The sequence below is a fragment of the Poromitra crassiceps genome (assembly GCF_964638095.1).
Source record: "Poromitra crassiceps genome assembly, chromosome: 13".
Taxonomy (NCBI): Eukaryota; Metazoa; Chordata; class Actinopteri; order Beryciformes; family Melamphaidae; genus Poromitra; species Poromitra crassiceps.
In genome coordinates this window covers 18,343,317-18,362,274 of record NC_139644.1, presented here as the reverse complement: position 1 = coordinate 18,362,274, position 18,958 = coordinate 18,343,317, and the positions used below count along the sequence as shown (strand labels likewise).

Here is an 18,958-nt window from a genome sequence, read left to right as displayed (position 1 = left end):
GTAATGTTTCGCTTTCAAAAGCTGCTTGGAGGAAGTGGAAAATGTTTAACAACAAGGAAGTAACAACCAGCTAGCAAACTGCTGTCAAGATGGCACCGAGTGGGTTAAAAGCGGTGGTAGGAGAAAGTAAGTTATCCATTCGTTGTAATATTGTATATATTCAGATGTATCAGACATTTAAAGCCACATTTTAAATTGACATAATCTTTTAGCGGCTTGGTAGTTGAGCATATCAAACGAAATAGAGGGTCTGTGGGTCGCCCAGACATTTCTTCCTGATCCAGTCTTATCAAAAATGCTCGTTAGCGTTTGGAAACTTTGCCAAAGGAATAAACGAGTTTTGTTTGAAAAGTAGCAGTATGCCGTTGCATGTGTATGTGGCATGTGTTGATATCTACATTTGCTGAGGGTGAACAGTGGTTTATTGTCGTCAAAATTGATGGTTGTGCTTGTGGAAGAGAAATTTCAGACAGGTTGCTGGCGTCAGCTGCTGGAAATGCTGTGGGAGCCTTTATGCTAACGTTAGCTCTAGGAAGTGTGTTCGGATCTCCCTCAGTTTCTCACAGTTTCTGACTGATGAATTTCATTCTATTCTATTCTAGATTTATCCCCCATGAGCCAGAAAAGTATAAATTTATGAAAGCCTCTCTGGTACATTACAGTTGATTGATTGACAGACAGACAGACAGACATTGGCCAACAATTAGGCCTACTTGTTATTCACTTTGTTAGTTGTCAGTCACAGTGAGCATTGTGAAACTATGCAACTCAACCTTAATACAGGTTTTATCGCAATGCATTTTAACCCCCGTTGTATCCATGGCATTTCTTTGAAAATGATGCATGTTACTGTCATTTGATTTGCCATTGATCGAAAGACCAGTACATCACTATGTAGGTGCTGGAATAAGGAAATCTCATCGGAAAAGGAATGAGTGTGTGCTCATTGCTCATGGGCTTCATCTAAGAAAGAGCCTTTGTGCTCCAAACATTGATTGTACATCCACTAAATGTGTTGGAGGAGCGTAGAAGTGTCAGAGCGCTTTCTTATTTCATTGCTACATCATTCATAATCATCAACTCGGAACAGTGACAGACTAAAATCAAGTGTGAACATTTGGAGCTCTCCTACAGGCCAGACAGGCTGAGACATTGGAAAGAAAGTGTGTAGCATTAACATCGCTCGGATTTGTTTGCTATTTCTATGTCAACAAGAGAACTTGATGTTGGCTAGTCATGTGTTCCAATTCCCTTTGGGATTTTAGCACTGCAGGGCGCAATGGAATATTTTGTGATTCAGTCATGCGGTCAGAAATCTGTCAAATTGTGCCAATGGACAGTTTGTCAGTGGGTCTTTTCTGGAAGAAATCCTGACGTCCATATTATCACTCGATAATATAGACGTGAAATTATTTCTTATTCTTGCCAACTACTGTAATGTTACCTAGCTGATTTATGTTCAATATATCCTGGGAACAGTACTGAAACATAATAGCTCTGTCCGGTGGCACTGACTGAAACAATTCATAGCATAATAGTGATTACAATTATGCATAAAGAACAGAAGCCTCCAAATCAAGTCCTAATTATTTAATCAGCCAACTATCACCTCAATTAACCAGAGGATTGTCATGTAATTCGAGTTTGAGCCTTATAGAGCCACTACTGAGTTTCTCCTGATATTAAACAAGGAAGTTCAGTGAAGAATGCAACGTCACAGACTTCTTCTTTTGTCATTATGTCATCCCACGACACTCTACTTCCTTCAGCACAGACATTGGTTGGGCGATTCAAGAAATGGTTTTGCAGTTCATTTTACTATTGGTGTGTAGCATTCATTACAAGGTCACGGCTACAACTAAATTGAATATTGACTTTGTTGAAAGCCGGTTTAGCCACCACAGCGACTGTGCCCGAGAAATCAATGGGCCAACTGTGCGTTTAACTGATCTGTAAACTTAAGAATGTAACACAAGGACGTTGCCCCGAAACAGCTGACCAGGTAGTAAATAGAAGTGACGGTAAATATGGGCTGGTTCCAAGATAGTTCCTGGTTCCTGACATAAAGACTTGTGACACTTGTGGCATGACCACAAGTATAATTAAAATGTATATTTGACGAGGAGTTAACAAACCACACAGGTATCAAGAAAAACCGGTATTAAGGTATATATGTCGCCATATATTTTGCTATTTATTTAGCCACTGCTATACAAGATATTGCATACGTCTCGGCCAAATCACCTTGAATAAACTGCCACACTTGGCTGCTAAATAAGGAGGGTTTTGCCCAAGAGATGAAATGTGTTGATTTCATTCCTGTTTGAGCTGAACTTCTACCTACCTCTGTATTCACAAATGACACTTGGTAGGTACACTTCACATGTCTTGGTTGTCTCTACAGAAATCCTCAACGGGGTAATCAAGAGTGTGAAGAAGGATGGAGACTGGAAGGTGACCATTGCCCCAATTAATAAATTACTGTAAGAGGTTTTCATAGTTTTGGTCCCATTCAGTTTTTAACCCACACTTCTCCTGTGTTCCTTTAGGTCCTCATCGTGGATCACATCAGCATGCGAATTCTGTCCTCTTGCTGCAAGATGTCTGATATTTTGGCAGAGGGGGTGACCAGTAAGTATGCAGCCAATTGTTTATTGTTTATTGTTTAAAAGGATCCCCATTAGCTGCCGCCAAAGTGACAAGCTAGTCTTCCTGGGGTCCACACAGAAAGACAACACAAAATACAAAACATAGCAATACACGAGATACTTATGAAAAACACAATTCACTTAACAATGATAATCTAAGAGCAGTAAAACATGATAGACATCATTATATACATCATCAGAAAATTTTCAGAAAAAGTGGTAGGGGTAGGTATTCATTATTACATTCATACATTAGGTATTTCCACTCCCAAACGTGAACGGTATTTGCTCACATATTTAAGTAGTGCGTTCTTAGATGGTACTTGAAAGATACCTTGCTATTTAAGTTACGTATATTCTGGGGGCAATTATTCCAGTGATTGATGGCACGATAAACAACTGTCCTCTTTAAAGCATTTGATTTTGGGTGTGGTAACATAATCTGTCCATCATCTGCTGACCTGGTGAAATTAATGAGAATGAACCTGACTGAAGGTCTTATATACCCTTAGGATCACTTGCATAGATGGGAAGGGGGGGGGTCAAAGCTTAATATAGTGGGATCCTAATGATCACTTTGGGACAGTTAAAATTGATCACTATAAGCGGATGATTATTATAAGGGTCTGTCGGTCTCCCCCCCGTTTCTTTATTTCTCATGCAGATTACCATCGAATTGGCATTTGTATATTTATTATATGAATACAGTACATATAAAGTAATGAAGCGGACACCGTGGCTATTTACTGAATTTTATCGACTGTTTCAAAAGTTAGCCTACTGTACAGCTGTTTCAAAGACAGCAGTCTCACAGAGACAGACAGACGCAGTGTCTCTCCAGAGACAGACAGACACACACACTAAGCTTTGCTGCTGCATCTCTTTGGCTTGTTTTTGGCAGTTTGTCATACATTTTGAGGAGATTGTTTTTCATTTCAGAAACTGGCTTTCTTGTCATGATCTCAATGTGCACACAGCACCAGCCTGTTACCAGGGTAACGCAGCTGCTATGTGTAATCTAAGTTTTTTAAGTACAAAAAATAAATAAATAAATTAAAATAAATACAATTACCGCCGTTTTAAACATTTGTCCATTGTTCTCATGTATGAAAAGACCCCAAATGATCACTGTAAGGGGACTACAGATTGATTACTATAAGCGACAACAGCATGTGTATAGAAATGATTCTTTGAGTGTCTAATCATGGTTTTGGATGAATACAATTCCAACAATTCAATAAGAAGTTAAGAAATTAAGTAATTACAAATGTAATCATACATTGAATGGATTGAATATATATCAATAAATTTGTAATGATCCAACACAACATTCCACTATTTTTTTTTATCAAAAAGTGCTTCAGTACACACAATACACAGTACACTCAGACATTAGCATGAAGAAATTAAACATAAGCACTATGGCCTGAAGTAATCCTTCACATTTTTGTGAGTGATCACACTGTGCCATAAAAAGAATAATCATAAAATAACCTTGGTAAAACTGGCTTATAGTGAAGGGATTTGAACAGCTTTTTGCTCATCCTCCCAAAGTCGGGGTGTAGCCACTAACCAGCTGTACGAGCCGAGGAGGAGCTAAGCCCCGCCCTCAGTGAACACACACACACACACACACACACAGGACAGAAGCTGATGCAGCAGCGCGTCCGTAAAATTTAATGACACCAAAACACTCAGGATAGTTTATATTTTTTCTGTTAATTCGGCTTAGCTGCTATGAAACAACACTTATAATGTCAGGAAAAACCCAGATTTGTCTAAATTGCAATTACATTTTGGCAAATTCACGATATTCTGCATTTTACTGTTGATTCCATTATTATTATTAAATTCGACTATTCCGTCCGTGTTTTCTGCATCGTGGGAAATCATGCCAACATGCATTGAAGTTGTCCTGGCAGCTGGTGTTGGTGTGTTTTAATGATCACATCACTTCCCATTGGTGTTTTCTTTTATTGTCCTTTTCCCTCCTGCTTTACAGTTGTGGAGGATATCAATAAACGCAGGGAGCCCATCTCCAGTCTGGAGGCCATTTATCTGATTTCACCAGTGGAGAAGGTGAGATGTGTGTCTTTCCCTCATTCCCCCTTCATAATGTCATCATGACCTTCTGTTCTGTGTTTTATTTTCATATATTCCTAATCGTTTTTAAAAATGTGTTTGAACTGCAGTCAGTTCGCGCCCTCATCAATGACTTCAAAGACGCTGCCTTCACTTACAAAGCAGCACACATCTTCTTCACCGACAGTAAGATCATTAGTTGTTTATGTGGTATACACCATAACGGTTTTTGATATACATTATGTTGATGTCATGTTTCTCCTCTTCTGTAGCTTGTCCAGATGGTCTCTTTGCTGAGATTGGGAAATCCAGAGTTGCCAAAGTCATCAAGACTTTAAAAGAGATCAACGTTGCTTTCCTGCCGTATGAGTCTCAGGTGAAGACTGTTATTCAGCTCTTGATTCTCTTGAACAGGTTATGGTATGAGCCTCAGGTGAAGACTGTTCTTCCAGGTCTTGATTCTCTTGAACAGGTTATGGTATGAGTCTCAGGTGAAGACTGTTCTTCAGGTCTTGATTCTCTTGAACAGGTTATGGTATGAGTCTCAGGTGAAGACTGTTCTTCCAGGTCTTGATTCTCTTGAACAGGTGGCACAACTGAGACAATCTTCTTCCCTTCTACAGGTGTTCTCCCTTGACAAGCCCATGTCCATGCACTCCTTCTTTAGTCCCTTTTCAACTGGGGACAAAGGCAAAATGATGGAGACTCTGGCCGAGCAGATCGCCACCCTGTGCGACACCCTCAAGGAGTACCCTGCAGTCCGCTACCGCAGGTACAGGAGCCTCGCGTACAAATAAAGTCAAATGACTACACTACCAATCAAAAGTTTGGACACACCTGATTTGAATGGGCTATGTTTTTCATTATCTTAATAAAGCCATTTTAATCTAAAGGTTTATGCTTAAATGCTTGGAATTTGTTTATTAAACAAACAAATAGTAAAGTTGATGCCTATTTATGAATTTCTTTCCAAAGCCGTTGCCTTTCCATCAAAGGGTGGCTACAATTTTTTTTTTTTTTTTTTTGTTTAACAATTTTTTGGTCGCTGCATAATTCTTAAATAGTAAAAAATAAAGAAAAATGTTTGTGTGAACTTTTGACTGGAGTTGTGTGTCACTGAGTTTCTTGATTGTTCAAAGTTGCGTGCCACTCTGTCTCTTAGGGGCCATGAAGACAACGCTAGACTGGCTGAGGAGGTCTACCAGCGCCTTAATGCTCATAAAGCCGACAACCCCAGCATGGGAGAGGTGAGGAAAGGCTTCAGTAACACCAACACCACCTACCACCACGCTTCCTACTCTGTGCTTTTCTGCCTTTATGGTATTCTCTTGCCAACACGCTTGAACCAACTTCTTAAGACTGCTATTTTCAGCTAAACCAGCTTTTTTCCCCCATATTAGAGTATGAACTCTAGTTGAAACTCTTTATTTATACCGTTTATGGCCTCTGTGGTTTCTGGGTTTTATTTCCTGTTGCTTATTTTCTCACTTTTTGCTGGACCTTGCTCTCTCTCCTCTTCCTGTCTATCTTTAGCTGACATTTCCTTGCACCTGAGACGGCTCTCAAAAGGCATGTATTACCATTCTCTTTTTGCCCCCCCCCCCCCACACACACACACACAAACACACACACACACACACACACACACACACACACATACATACACACACAGCTGAGCTACATCAACATACTTATCTGAGCTTCCTCTATATCTCTTTTGACCGTAGTACTTGACATTTTAACAATTTGTTGAAAAGTGCTATTACAGTAGTTAGTTATTTTTGGTCATCTTTCTATTACATCTTATCTATTCTGAAAAGAACCTGCCTGGAGTTTGTGTTGAATGATCAGTATCTCAATTATGAAGTCTGACAACGATACTGAACTGTTATGGATTAACACCTGTTATCCTGTTGTCCGTCCTTCCTTATTTATATCAATGGGAGCAAGTTAGCAATGTTTGTCTGTTTCAATTTTGGGACAAATCCTCAGCTTTAGTCCAACTGTGCACTGTTTTCTGAGGCCGAAACCCTAGGCTCGCCCGATGACATGTCATTATTGACCAAATCATCTTATGACATCACTGATGATGTCATAGGCATTGTGACAGCATCAGTGACAGTGATGTCATCGGGCGAGCCTAGGGCTTCGGCACCAGAAAACAGTCCACAATTGGACTAAAGCTGAGGATTTGTTCCAAATTACGGTAAGTATAAGTCCACTGCTTGGAAGACTTCAAGATCTGACAGATTCACAGAAACTCAATGGAAATGGATGACAGTATTCATTGATTTCATGCTTGCACCTGCATTACTGTGCATCATTCTAATCTTTTTGTTTCGGTTGCTATCCATAATGTTCATCGTTTTTTAGGGTGCTGATAAGGCGCGATCCCAGTTGCTGATCGTCGATCGTGGCTTTGACCCCATCTCACCGATTCTGCATGAGCTGACCTTCCAGGCGATGACCTACGACCTGCTAGATATCAAACAGGACATCTACAGGTGAGTAAAGCCTGACTGCAATTCAGCTCTCTGCCCACCCGATTGGCCACGTCGGTGTACATGCATACATCTAACTTCATGACCATATCTCCCTCCCTACTCATTTGGGTTATGCACACTTGTTAATCTTTTAAGGTATCAGACAACCGGCATTGGAGAAGCAAAGGAGAGAGAAGTTTTACTGGATGAAGATGATGAGCTGTGGGTTCAGCTTAGACACATGCACATAGCAGATGTCACCAAGTAAGTCTGATGCAGCTAGATGAACCTCATCTCTGCACTCTTGGGTCTCGTCGCCCTTCCCAAGTACTGCTGAAAGTTACTCGCCAATGCCATTACATCAAAGTAATCACTTCCATTGTAAGATTACATCCAGAGGATTAATGATTATTTATTTATGTATTTAAATTAAGGCTGTAGGGTTGGCACGATGGACGATGGCATCGACCATCGTCGATGGTCCTGACCCCCATCGACCTCTGAGCCTTCTACATCGGACCATCGTGATTAATTATCTGTTTGAATAAAATGTTTGCAGATTTAATAATAAAAAAGGCCAACTCCACTCGACACACTGGGGATGCGCGGGCGGCATTAAGCAAGCATACCCTGTCCCCAGTACAGAGAAGCAGTAGAGCGGTGAGGGGGGGAGGGGAGGGGAGGGGAGGATAAGCAGAAGTCGGTTGTGGTGTTGTGAAAATGTTAAGACAAAGAAGAAACTTCATGTTCTTTCCTGTTTTCAACCCAATGTGAGTAACGTTACAAGTCTAAACTGTAAATTCAAGTCGCTCCATTACATAGGCTGCTGCTGTGTTTCTATCTCAAAACTGAGCCCACACGAATCTAGCATTAGCCGCCAGTAACTCTGTCCCGTTTTCTGCCAGCTAGTTAAATTCAACAGACACACGTCGTTGGTCAGGATCTGTAACGTTAACTTTATTTGTTTTGCACCTTTCAGTATAGCCTACTGTTTCAGTCGCCTGGCTCTGTGCTGTTGCTGTAGTAGCCTATCAAGCTTGCTGGTCTCTCATGACATGTAGAGCTCAGCTGTCCTGTTGTAAATGTGAACGTGCAGCGGCGGCGCAGCCAAATGGCACCGCAACGACTTCATAAATCATGAATTAATCATCCACTCCCCCCACCCCCGTCAACGATGATGCCGTCGTCCAGTGTGTTGACTTGTATTTGTATTTTTTTAAAGTGAAGGTAACAGTTTCTTGAATAATGTGTAACGTGACACTGCTGCTGCCCGTGGTAACGAAACTTGAACTAAATCTGTTTCAGGAAAGTGACAGAACTTCTCCGCACCTTTTGCGAGAGTAAGAGGATGTCCACTGATAACGTGAGTTTCTATCTGCAGCATTTTTGCACCTTTAGTTGTTACACACGTGCACATTTGGCTTTTCTTCTGCTGTGTTTTTGGTTTAAAAACGTGTGTCTTGCTCTGCAGGCCAACATCAAAGATCTCTCTCAGATGTTAAAGAAGATGCCCCAGTATCAGAAGGAGCTGAGCTTGGTGAGTTATTATTATCTCATTAAGAAAAGAAAACGCTCAATCTCTAATATCAGTTCATGACCATTTCACAGGGATAATAATCCTCTCTGGGGGAAGTGTTTTTCTGTTGTAACTCATAATGATCTTCAACTGTTCAGTTGGTGTTTGTGAACATCTTTGAAGTCATTGATTAAGAGACACTTTCTGAAGCCACTTGTAGTGTTTCCTTTTGAAACCTTAGTTTGAACCCCTCTGAACTTTAAAATGTGCCGATATTCCAACAAACCATAAACTCAGCCCTGTTCATCTTCAGTCTAGCGAAGTGTCTCTTGATGACGTCACAAAATGAGTTTTGGTCTTCTTGTTTCTAACCCTACCTGTTTGTGTTGACAAAGCTGAACTCTGCTGCTCAATAATGTGAATGCTTTTTTTTCCTTGATTTTTTTAATAGGCAATATAATGCCTTTTGTGTATAACTGTAAACTAATTGTTGGTGGTTAACCCCACTGAATGCATAACCTTTATTTACTTTGATTCACAGTACTCTACCCATTTGCACCTAGCAGAAGCCTGTATGAAGAGATTCAAGTCCTCTCTTGATAAGCTCTGTGAGGTGGAACAGGTCAGTGCTGTCGTGCAGTTCACAGTTTATAATGTCATGGATCTCAAGCAGAAATGACAAAACTGTCGTGATGAGGCGACCAGGTCTGAATTTTGACAAAAATAATTACAAGCAAGTGTTGGAAACAAACGCCATAATTTTCATACTGACAACAGATGAATCAAACTACCTGGGATGTTTTAGAAGATGCAACTGTGAAGGCAGTTGGGGACCTTGGTACGCTCATTAAAATAGAAGGGGTGGAATTGTAGTTGTCAGATAGATCTGAAGTTTGAGATTACGAAACATACTGTTGTCATGATCGTTTAAAAAAAAAAAAAGGCAACCAGACATGACCACAGGTGAACTTACTCTGTGTGAAATTTACACCTCAGTATTTATCCTCATCTGTAATAATAATTGACAGTCTGTAGTTTACATCCCATATTAATTTACAAATGTTTACAGTTCACAGCAGCCGGGAACAACTCCACTGTCCCACCATGTTGCCACTGACTAAGTATCTTAGAGCGTATGTCTGTTATAGAATAATAACATCCTCCCACTCACTCCTCATGACAACATGACCTCTCCATGATGGAATCCTGATTACCAGTTCCTCTGCGGCGTGCACAAACACCACTTCCACTGTGTAGCCATAGTAAACGGGTAATATTGCATAAAGAGCTTGAGACCAGACATCCACCTCCTTCTATGTAAAGTAATGCGGATGCAGCAGTTAGGTCACTACTCAAGAGTAACGACCTTTAACCTCACACACATATGTGCAACTGCGCCATCCGGAAATCCCCTCCATCAGCAGGAGGAAGCTGGGATAAAGCCATGGGCCAGACCCCTGCCAAGCCCCAGTAGACCATCTATCTGATTGTGTCAGCCATGGTTTGTCTGTCGGAGGGTGTGTAGTCTACCAGATTTATGTCCGTATCGGATGAGGCACATGCACAGAAGAACTGATAAACTACGCATGGTTGTGCTATTATGAGATGCGAGTGTTAATGGGGCCTTTTTGTATGAGTGATTCACTCGGCAGCGCACTAATGGATCTTTCACTATGTCTGAAAGCTGTGTCTTTAATCCGGGGCATGTGTGGGCATGTGTTGGCTCTAAGGTGGACAGCTTGAGCCAAGCAGCCACAACTCTCTGTCAGCTGTCCTCGTTTAAACGTTCTGCATTGTCTGGAGCAACTCGATACAAAATACGTGTGTGTATACAACTATATTCGAAAAATGGGTCTATGCTAATATTGTGGTACATTTTGATGTGCATTTCTAACCATTGTCTTGATTTCAGTTGCTCACACACATCTGCAAAAACCCTTCACATGGTGGGAATTTGACATTTTCATTTGTTGACATTTCCATCAATTAGAAACTCTCCCCTATATATACCTTTTTGAATGACTCAGATAGCTCTCTCAGATCAAAGGTTATGAGTATTCTAGTCCGTTATGTGTCTAAAAGTAAAACACGAGAAAAATGGTGTTAAACATTCCACAAGGTTGTATTTTCTACAGTGGCATTCCACCAAAACCATAGAAATACTTTCCCTTTTCTTTTATGAAAATAATTATTCACCATGATGTACGGAGATGCAAGTAACCAAATCACTCCAAATCTCAAAATACCTGCAAAACTCATGTTCAACCTTCTTTGACTCATTGCCACCAATGTACAGCAGCGACATGTGAAGGGTTTCTGCAGTCCACCACACAGTTTTGTTGTTGATTGGCCCGAATGAGGCTTAAACCAAATTCACTATAAAGTTTAGCCAGAGATTTTTAGGAAGGTCACACAGTGCTGAGATTGCTGACATTTGAGGAAAATCCCGAAGCTAAAAGTAAGTATAAAAGCCTAAGTTAAGTAGCCAGCAGTCGCCGGTGGTTTTGAGGTTGTTGATGGATTATGCGCACAACTCTGGGAATTTAAATTGTGCATTCTAGGCCAATTTCTTTGTTTTAAGAATGGTTTACTTGCCTTCTACATTTCATAGTATACAGTTTAGCATCACCAACGTGACAAGCAACCATAAAGGAGGAGTGCAAGGGTCAGAGCTATTCCTCTGACTGTAGCAGGGTCACGAGCGAGACGTGCTTGGGAGGGAAAAGAAAAGAAAAGCTAAGGAGATAGATAGGCAGCAGATACACCAAATGTTTAATGTGTGACTTAACGTCATATTTAACTTTGGTAGAAGATTTTCACTTGACCATATCCACCACCATTGGAGTTCAGGAGTATTCATCCTCCAAAATCAGCTGCCCTGTGAATCAACTGTCTGTATCAGTAACTGCTCACAGGCAAAATTACATGATGAAGAATGTGACCTTGGATCCAGTTAAATAAAATCAGTTGGGGTTACTTGGCTTTACTGTTCTGTGAATTTCCATAGAGGCATGATTGCAAAAAGTGAAAATGTTCTATGAAGTAAAATTCTTTAACATACACCACCACCACCACGCATTAGCTGAGTGAGGGGGGCAATTTGAAATTCAGACTCAAAGAGTACGAATATTTAAACATATTTCTTTGTTCCACAGGACTTGGCAATGGGGTCAAACGCAGAGGGGGAACCTCTAAAAGATGCCATGAAGAGCATCGTTCCTGTGCTCCTCAACAATGAAATTGACACCTATGACAAGATTCGCATCATACTGCTGTTTATATTCCACAAGAAAAAAGGTGGGCCCCTCAAAACGGGAGTTTCTGTTTTGACATTTTGTAACCAACATGGTGTAGAAAATAACGCATACTCCACATGACTAACACTTGAACTGACAAAGTGTTGGAATTGAGTGAATAGCTTTGCAAGAACCAGATGTTTGTCGTAGCTTTGCCATTTGTATATGAAGAGTCTGTGTGGCTATCTGTAGGCATCGCGGAGGAGAACCTTACCAAGCTCATCCAGCACGCCAACATACAGGCAGACAGCAACATCATCACCAACCTGCAGAAACTGGGCTGTAACATCATATCTGGGGTAAATTTCTTGACTGCATTTTGGTTACGGTCACATTGTTGTGTTCTGTTGTATAAAGGCATTACCTCATCATTTGTTATACAAATTGTTTATGTTTTGTCAGGGTCTCAATGCTGGGAAAATGCTACCAGACCGGAAGGAGCGCACTGAGAGCACCTACCAGCTCTCCAGATGGACACCCACCATTAAAGACGTCATGGAGGTATGGAAGTCTCCTGCTGGTAGACATGATCACAGTGTTTCTTTTATCTGTGTGTTGCCAGATTTTGATACACCATCTCTGTTTCTGTGTCCCAGAATGTCATCGAGGACAAACTGGACCGAAAGCAATGGCCGTTCATCGCTGATCCGGCTCCCATCAATACAACCCAGACTGCAGTCAGGTGGGTGCTGGTGGAAAAGGATGACTTTTAATACTAGCTGAATACCCGTCCCTGTGTGACTGGCCAAGTCAGGCCTTGCTCGAGTTGGCATGCGGCCTCTCCTCTCTCTCCACAGAGGGTTTTCATAGTCCACTTCACTGGCTGATTATCACTCCGTTCCTATGTGTGCTGATTCTAACTCCGCTAACCTGTGTGCTTCTCCACTCTGCTCTCCATGGTGATGAACCTGTGTTGAGGCATTTTGGCCAATAATTAGCCATTTTTGCCCATTTAGTCGGCCCTAATTACCTAATCCAAAAATCTGGCTCCGTTAGGTCACAGTGGTGGTGAAAGATTCAGCCCGATCGCACGTCAAATGGCATACTGTAGCTATGGCCAAACACAATTCTGCTCACTCACAGATGTTACTTTGCATTCTTATTATATGATTGTATGACATGCACAATTTTATTTCACAATGTGACTAAAGTGCTGAAGGTAAGGTTAAAGGATAAAAGGGAAATCGTTCTAAAGGGGGGGGTGTAATCCACAAAAACCCCACATGCCTCTGTCTGACATTCCAGACAGGCATTATTATTTAGAAAATGTTTTTTGGTTTTAAGCAATACAAAGATGATCAACTGGGGCAGCAGACAGATTATTATTGTCACATGAAAGCTCTTATCTCTGTAACTAAGTTGGAAGCATGCTTTTGACAAAGGGAGTTGAAAAGGTGAAATTAAGCCAGTTTTGAATGCTGCTTTGAATAGCCGACAATCCCCTTGGAGTTGTCATCATGATTATGATGCTTATACAGACCACTCTCATGGACCTGGGTTGACTCATAATCTGCATTTACTAATGCACATTGCTTTGTCTCCTGCCTGTTGGGCAAAGTACTTTTTCAGCCTTTAAATCTGAGTAGTCATTAATGTCAACACAGATATATCATTATTATGACACCAGCTGTTGATATCTGTACTATATATAACTCCTCTCTGAACCTTTTGCTTACACTTTGTTGACATGTTAACTATTCCAACTTGGACTACATGTAGTTGTTATGTAGCCTACGCCCACTTTTTTTTCCACAGCGTCGATGCAAAGTAGTTTATTTTTAGCATACTGTACAATACATGTTATTATATAAGGACTCCTACTACTAACTCTAAACATTGGCTTTATAGTTGCTTATTTTGGGTAGCTACTTTCATTTCTTTTATCCTCATTTTCACATTGTCCAATAATGGGCTTACGAATCAAAGAGAAGCAATGCATTATTTTTAGAATCAAAGAGAAGCAATGGGGGCGGCTGTGGCTCAGGAGGTAGAGCGGGTCGTCCACTAATCAGAAGGTCGGTGGTTCGATCCCCGGCTCCTCCAGTCTGCATGTCGGAGTGTCCTTGGGCAAGACACTGAACCCCAAATTGCTCCCGATGGCTGTGCCATAGCACCCTGCGTGGCAGCTGGCCGCCTTCGGTGTGTGAATGGGTGAATGTAGGCACATTGTAAAGCACTTTGGATAAAAGCGCTATATAAATGCAGTCCATTTACCATTTACCATAAGCAATGCATTATATTTAGAGGCTTCCAGTTTTTATATTGTAGTTCATGGTGATTACTAATGATTGATCATATCAATGTGAAATAATCAGAGCTCACAAACAGGCCTTAGGTTTATGAAGAGACCCAGTTGCTCAGTTACTGTTTTGATGTCTTTACAGCAGTGCACGTTTCGGACAGTGGCACAAAAATAGATCTCCTACAGAATATCGCTCCGGCCCTCGGCTCATCATCTTTGTGATTGGCGGGGTGTCGCACTCAGAGATGCGCTCCGCCTATGAGGTCACTCGAGCGACTGATTCGAAATGGGAGGTGCTGATTGGTAAGTACTGGAGAAAAGTTTGGACTCTACCATTAGTTCAGAACGTTTGCAGGCAACCACTGTTCTAGAGATAATTTCCTTGCTACCTTCTCCTAAGGAGGAGTATGATTTTGCTCGTTTTTCTTGGTAGGTTCGTCTCACATCCTGACTCCAACCAGCTTCCTTACTGACTTGAAGAGTCTGGACCAAGTGATCAATCCTGATTGTTAGAGAAGACCCGAGGCAGTGAAGAGCACACTGAGATAGGGGGCAGTCTTTCATCTGAGATGACTGCGCACTGCTCTCTTGTCACAGACATCTAAAGTAAAACATAGTCAAATTTTAGGTATAATCACTGAAGGAAACTTTTTTTGTCTTTTAGAATGTTCTTTTTATTGTAATGCTTGTTGTGAAATGGATTGTGTATATACTACTGCTGTGATTGAAACTGTATTAAAAATATTTAATTTGAACATAGACCTTTATTAATATTATTTTGATTATTGTGCCTTATACTGTAATTATATCAAAATTAACAAATTCTTATTATAAATTTAATCTCCCTTTATCTTAGTTTTCACTCATAAAATGGCACCATCTTCACAAGACTCTTATGATCTAATTCCAAAATAGCTATATAAGTCCAATGTAGATGTATGAAAGGCGATGGGAGAAATGTATCAAGTGACATCCAATGTTTGGTACCTTATTCCCCCAAGGTGCCTTATTGTGTTTTATCATCAAATGTAATCTAAGAATGTCTCAACTGCTGTCTTCTTCGGAAATCGTGCACTTTTACCATGTACTTTTATATACTAAGGTTGGGAGGGAGTGTGGTAGGTCTTTGTTGTTTATTTGTTGTCAGTAGAAAAATAATTAATAAAATAAACATGTATTCACTCAATGTTGTGCCTTGTGTATTGTCTCCTAGAGGGCTTTCAGTCCTCCTTAAAAGTTAGTTTTAGGGAGTTAGTTAGCATTGTGGTTGCTTTACTTGCTTAAAAGGGAATACCACTCAGCTGAAGTACTCATATTAGTTTTCCCTGTGCCTTCGGATAAGTCAATTTGCCTTCAATTTGAATACTCCCTATATCCAGAAAGTGGACAGATGAGGCCTGCCACCCGCTCTATGATGTCACATCTACTGTACAACCCGCTCTATGATGTCACATCTACTGTACAACCCGCTCTATGATGTCACATCTACTGTATGTACAACTCCTTTGAAAATGAACCAGAAAAGGAGCTGGTGATAACACAGATTCTGCACCATAAAATCACCATAAATCGCTTAAGTGCTACACCACACTCACAAAGATTACCATTAAGTATGAATAGAGCTGGTCCAGGTTTTGTACATACAGTAGTCATGGTTTTAGCCATGTGTGTTGTTGATATTGACAAATAAGCTGTTTTAGGTCAACGAATAGGTCATGTGGATTCCTAAACTTATCTACAGTCGATGTCACTGTTGCCACATTGGTGTTTTTTTTGGTGGGTTTTGGATTGCATTGTGCAGGGGGGAAATGGGCTTGGGTGGGTTTCCGTAGACAGTAGACATGCATTTGTTTGAGCGGTTTTGTGTGCATTTTGGCGGTTTTTTAACAATCTTTGGGCTGGAAACCATTAGCTGCATCTGGCAACACTGGTAGCTAGCTGTCAATCTGATATTACCTGCCCACTGGACTGTGTATTTTGCACCCGCTTTGTGACTGTGACCAGGCAACATTATTGTTTGAAAATGAGTTCCCCCCCCCCCCTGGACATAATGAACAATACACAGGCAGAAGGAAAGAATCCTATCATTGCTGATTATTCGGGCAGCCACTGTAACTGAAAATGATCAATGATCAGTTTTACACCAAAGACATTTTCTATCTTTCTGATCAGGGAAAATAAGTATTACCCCATCAGTATTTGATACCTTATGGTTTATGAAAAGAAGCATTACCCTGTCAGTATTTGATACCTTTTGGTTCAAGCCATTACTTCCCATGTTCCCTGAGTGCCAGGCCAATTACCATATGACCTGATATTTATCGGTCACTGCCCATTGGCATGCGCACAATTGCTCAACTTTGCCCAATTGCTCATCACTGATGACATCACTGTCACTGATGATGTCACAATGCCTATGACATCACTGATGTCACAATGCCTATGACATCAGTGTACAATGATTTTGGTCAATAATGTCACTGATGACGTGGCCTCGCCCGTAGCTCGGCTGCTGTGTGGCCTCGCCTGCTCTATTGGCATGCACAGCACAGCCCAACTTCACATCACTGATGACATCACAATGCCTATGACATCATCAGTGATGTAATAAGAAGATTTTGGTCAATAATGATGTCACTGAAGATGTCATAGACATTGTGAGTGACATCAGTGGGACAAAGATTTAAACCTTGCCCACTTGCTTTGAAATACTTGCTTTGTGCCCACTTGCTCCCTTTTATACGTACAGTATAAGGAAGGATTATGATTTGTTTGAGCTTTTCTCCACAATCTTAAATCAGGTTGGAAACCAGTTGACTAAATGACAGCATAGTGCAAATTAATAAATAGTTATTTCCTCCACTGAGTTTATGACTACTCTGACGGTTGTGCGTAGCTGAATAATGCTTAAAACTTGACCTGACATATGCCTACTTGCACAATATAGGGGCATTGGGTGGTTGTCAATATGTAAACATGAAATGTAAGTACAGTGTTAGCGCAGCAGGACAACGTAGCAGTGAGAAAGATCATCCCGCTCCAATGTTGAGGATTATGTTTTCATCTGGGATTACAGTTGGCAATATTAAGACGGGGTTCTGGCTGGGCTCCTAATGGCAATGGGTTAATACGGAGGGGCTTACGTCTATTTAAAAGCATTCCCTCAAGCCATATCCAGTATACTTTTGGAGCGAATCGAACCGGATCATATTGTCCATTGCACATGTTATGTTTTATGCATTATTGTAAGAACTAATGAATGGAACCACCACCAACTGAAGGAAGTCGTTTCGTGTAACCTTTCTTGTATTCGTCTTTCATTCTGCATGATGACGGCTGCTGAAGTGGAGTCAAAAAGGGAAGCTAACGGCACCCTGCTGGTAGGACAAGAAAGCCATCAGTGTTATGATAGAAAGTTTGTGTTGCATATGTAACACACATAATATGTAACATAAGTTCATTATTACTTTCAGTGCATTTTAGGGGGCCTTTTCTTTTGATGTCATTTCATTGTCTTGTTTTTCCTAAGTCACAATTGTATCTAATTGCAAAAAAAAAAGATAAGTTGGTAGTTATTTTAAGCATGACTTGTGCTTGTAAATTGGTTTTTGTCATACTGTAAATTGTTGGCATATGATATGATTAACTGTCACAATTTGGCACAGTTAAAATCTCTTGAGGTGATTCTTAACATGGGATGAGGATCCCTGTTGCAGGAGTTGATGTAGACAATATGAAAAGAAAACCCCTTCTTTCCTTTGTAAAACATAAGCATTATGTTTCTATTATGATTCACATGGAGCCATCAGCCACATAGGTTGAGAACAACTGATTTATTGCCATGGCGAGAAACATTGGCTATCTTATTTTATATTCTTCGTTTGTCCCATGTTCATCAGGAAACCCATGATCAGGAGAACATCATGTCTATAATGAATTACTCTCAGCGTGGACGTATGGAGGAACAGCGTTGTGCCTTGGGTCCTGCCAAACCAGCGCAGTCTGCAGGTTGGGACAGTACACACAAACAAAAATACAAGACAGCATGGTGAGGTCTGGGTTTCCGGCTTGGTCAGATGTTCCTACAGATACAATTGGCCATGTCTGCGGGTGGGATGCCCGTTGGGGTATGAGTCATGGTCACTGCACTAGTGTCTCCTCTGGTCATTCGGGGGGAGGGGAACTGGGGGGAATAGCGTCATCCTCCCATCCTGACGGTGAAACTCCTCGCTGTCAGTTGAAAAGAAGTGTCTGACGACTGCACATGTATCGGAGGAAGCATGTACTAGTCTAGAGTAGACAGCAGGGGGAATTGGTCAAGTACAATTGGAGAGAAAATGGGAGAAAAATGTATAAAAGAAAATGCATGCAATGGTATGTCCTGGTGCCTGGCTCATTTCTGCTCCCCACAGGTTCCAATGAGGACTTCTTCCATGCCTTGGCCAACATGCAGGGAAAGCGCCTTGATGACCAGCGGGTGACACTTGCCTCACTGCCAGGGTTTAACCGCAAGGTACTACAGATTGTAGAGGGAGAGAGCATGCATCTGCAGAGATAGCGTGATGAATGTCCTGCTGAAGTCTGCTCCAATACAGTATGTGACTTTTCTTCTCTTAGAGTGGTGCGCAATGGGGCTCTACACCTGACATCGTTCTGACTCGGAGTACGCCAGACTTAACCAGAAAGCTGCT

The 18,958-nt window shown here is 41.1% G+C and overlaps 1 protein-coding gene across 1 annotated transcript; it reads left to right on the top strand.

The window, feature by feature from the left end:
• The first annotated feature begins 63 nt into the window (after positions 1–63).
• Positions 64–15,446, top strand: stxbp2 (syntaxin binding protein 2). Its single transcript, XM_083648861.1, has 19 exons — positions 64–126; positions 2,405–2,454; positions 2,550–2,631; positions 4,651–4,727; positions 4,841–4,916; positions 5,003–5,106; positions 5,354–5,502; positions 5,893–5,977; positions 7,104–7,234; positions 7,370–7,477; positions 8,519–8,576; positions 8,685–8,750; positions 9,271–9,351; positions 11,885–12,026; positions 12,218–12,324; positions 12,428–12,526; positions 12,622–12,707; positions 14,410–14,570; positions 14,701–15,446. The coding sequence occupies exons 1-19, from the start codon at positions 90–92 to the stop codon at positions 14,778–14,780; spliced, it is 1,779 nt and encodes a 592-aa protein (XP_083504987.1). The 5' UTR covers positions 64–89; the 3' UTR covers positions 14,781–15,446.
• Positions 15,447–18,958: the final 3,512 nt, after the last annotated feature.

Coding starts and splice junctions, on each gene's coding strand:
- stxbp2 (XM_083648861.1), top strand. CDS start 90: ATGGCACCGAGTGGGTTAAAAGCGGTGGTAGGAGAAA. Junction 5,107..5,353: donor TCCTGCCGTATGAGTCTCAG/GTGAAGACTGTT, acceptor TCCCTTCTACAG/GTGTTCTCCCTTGACAAGCC. Junction 5,978..7,103: donor ACAACCCCAGCATGGGAGAG/GTGAGGAAAGGC, acceptor ATCGTTTTTTAG/GGTGCTGATAAGGCGCGATC.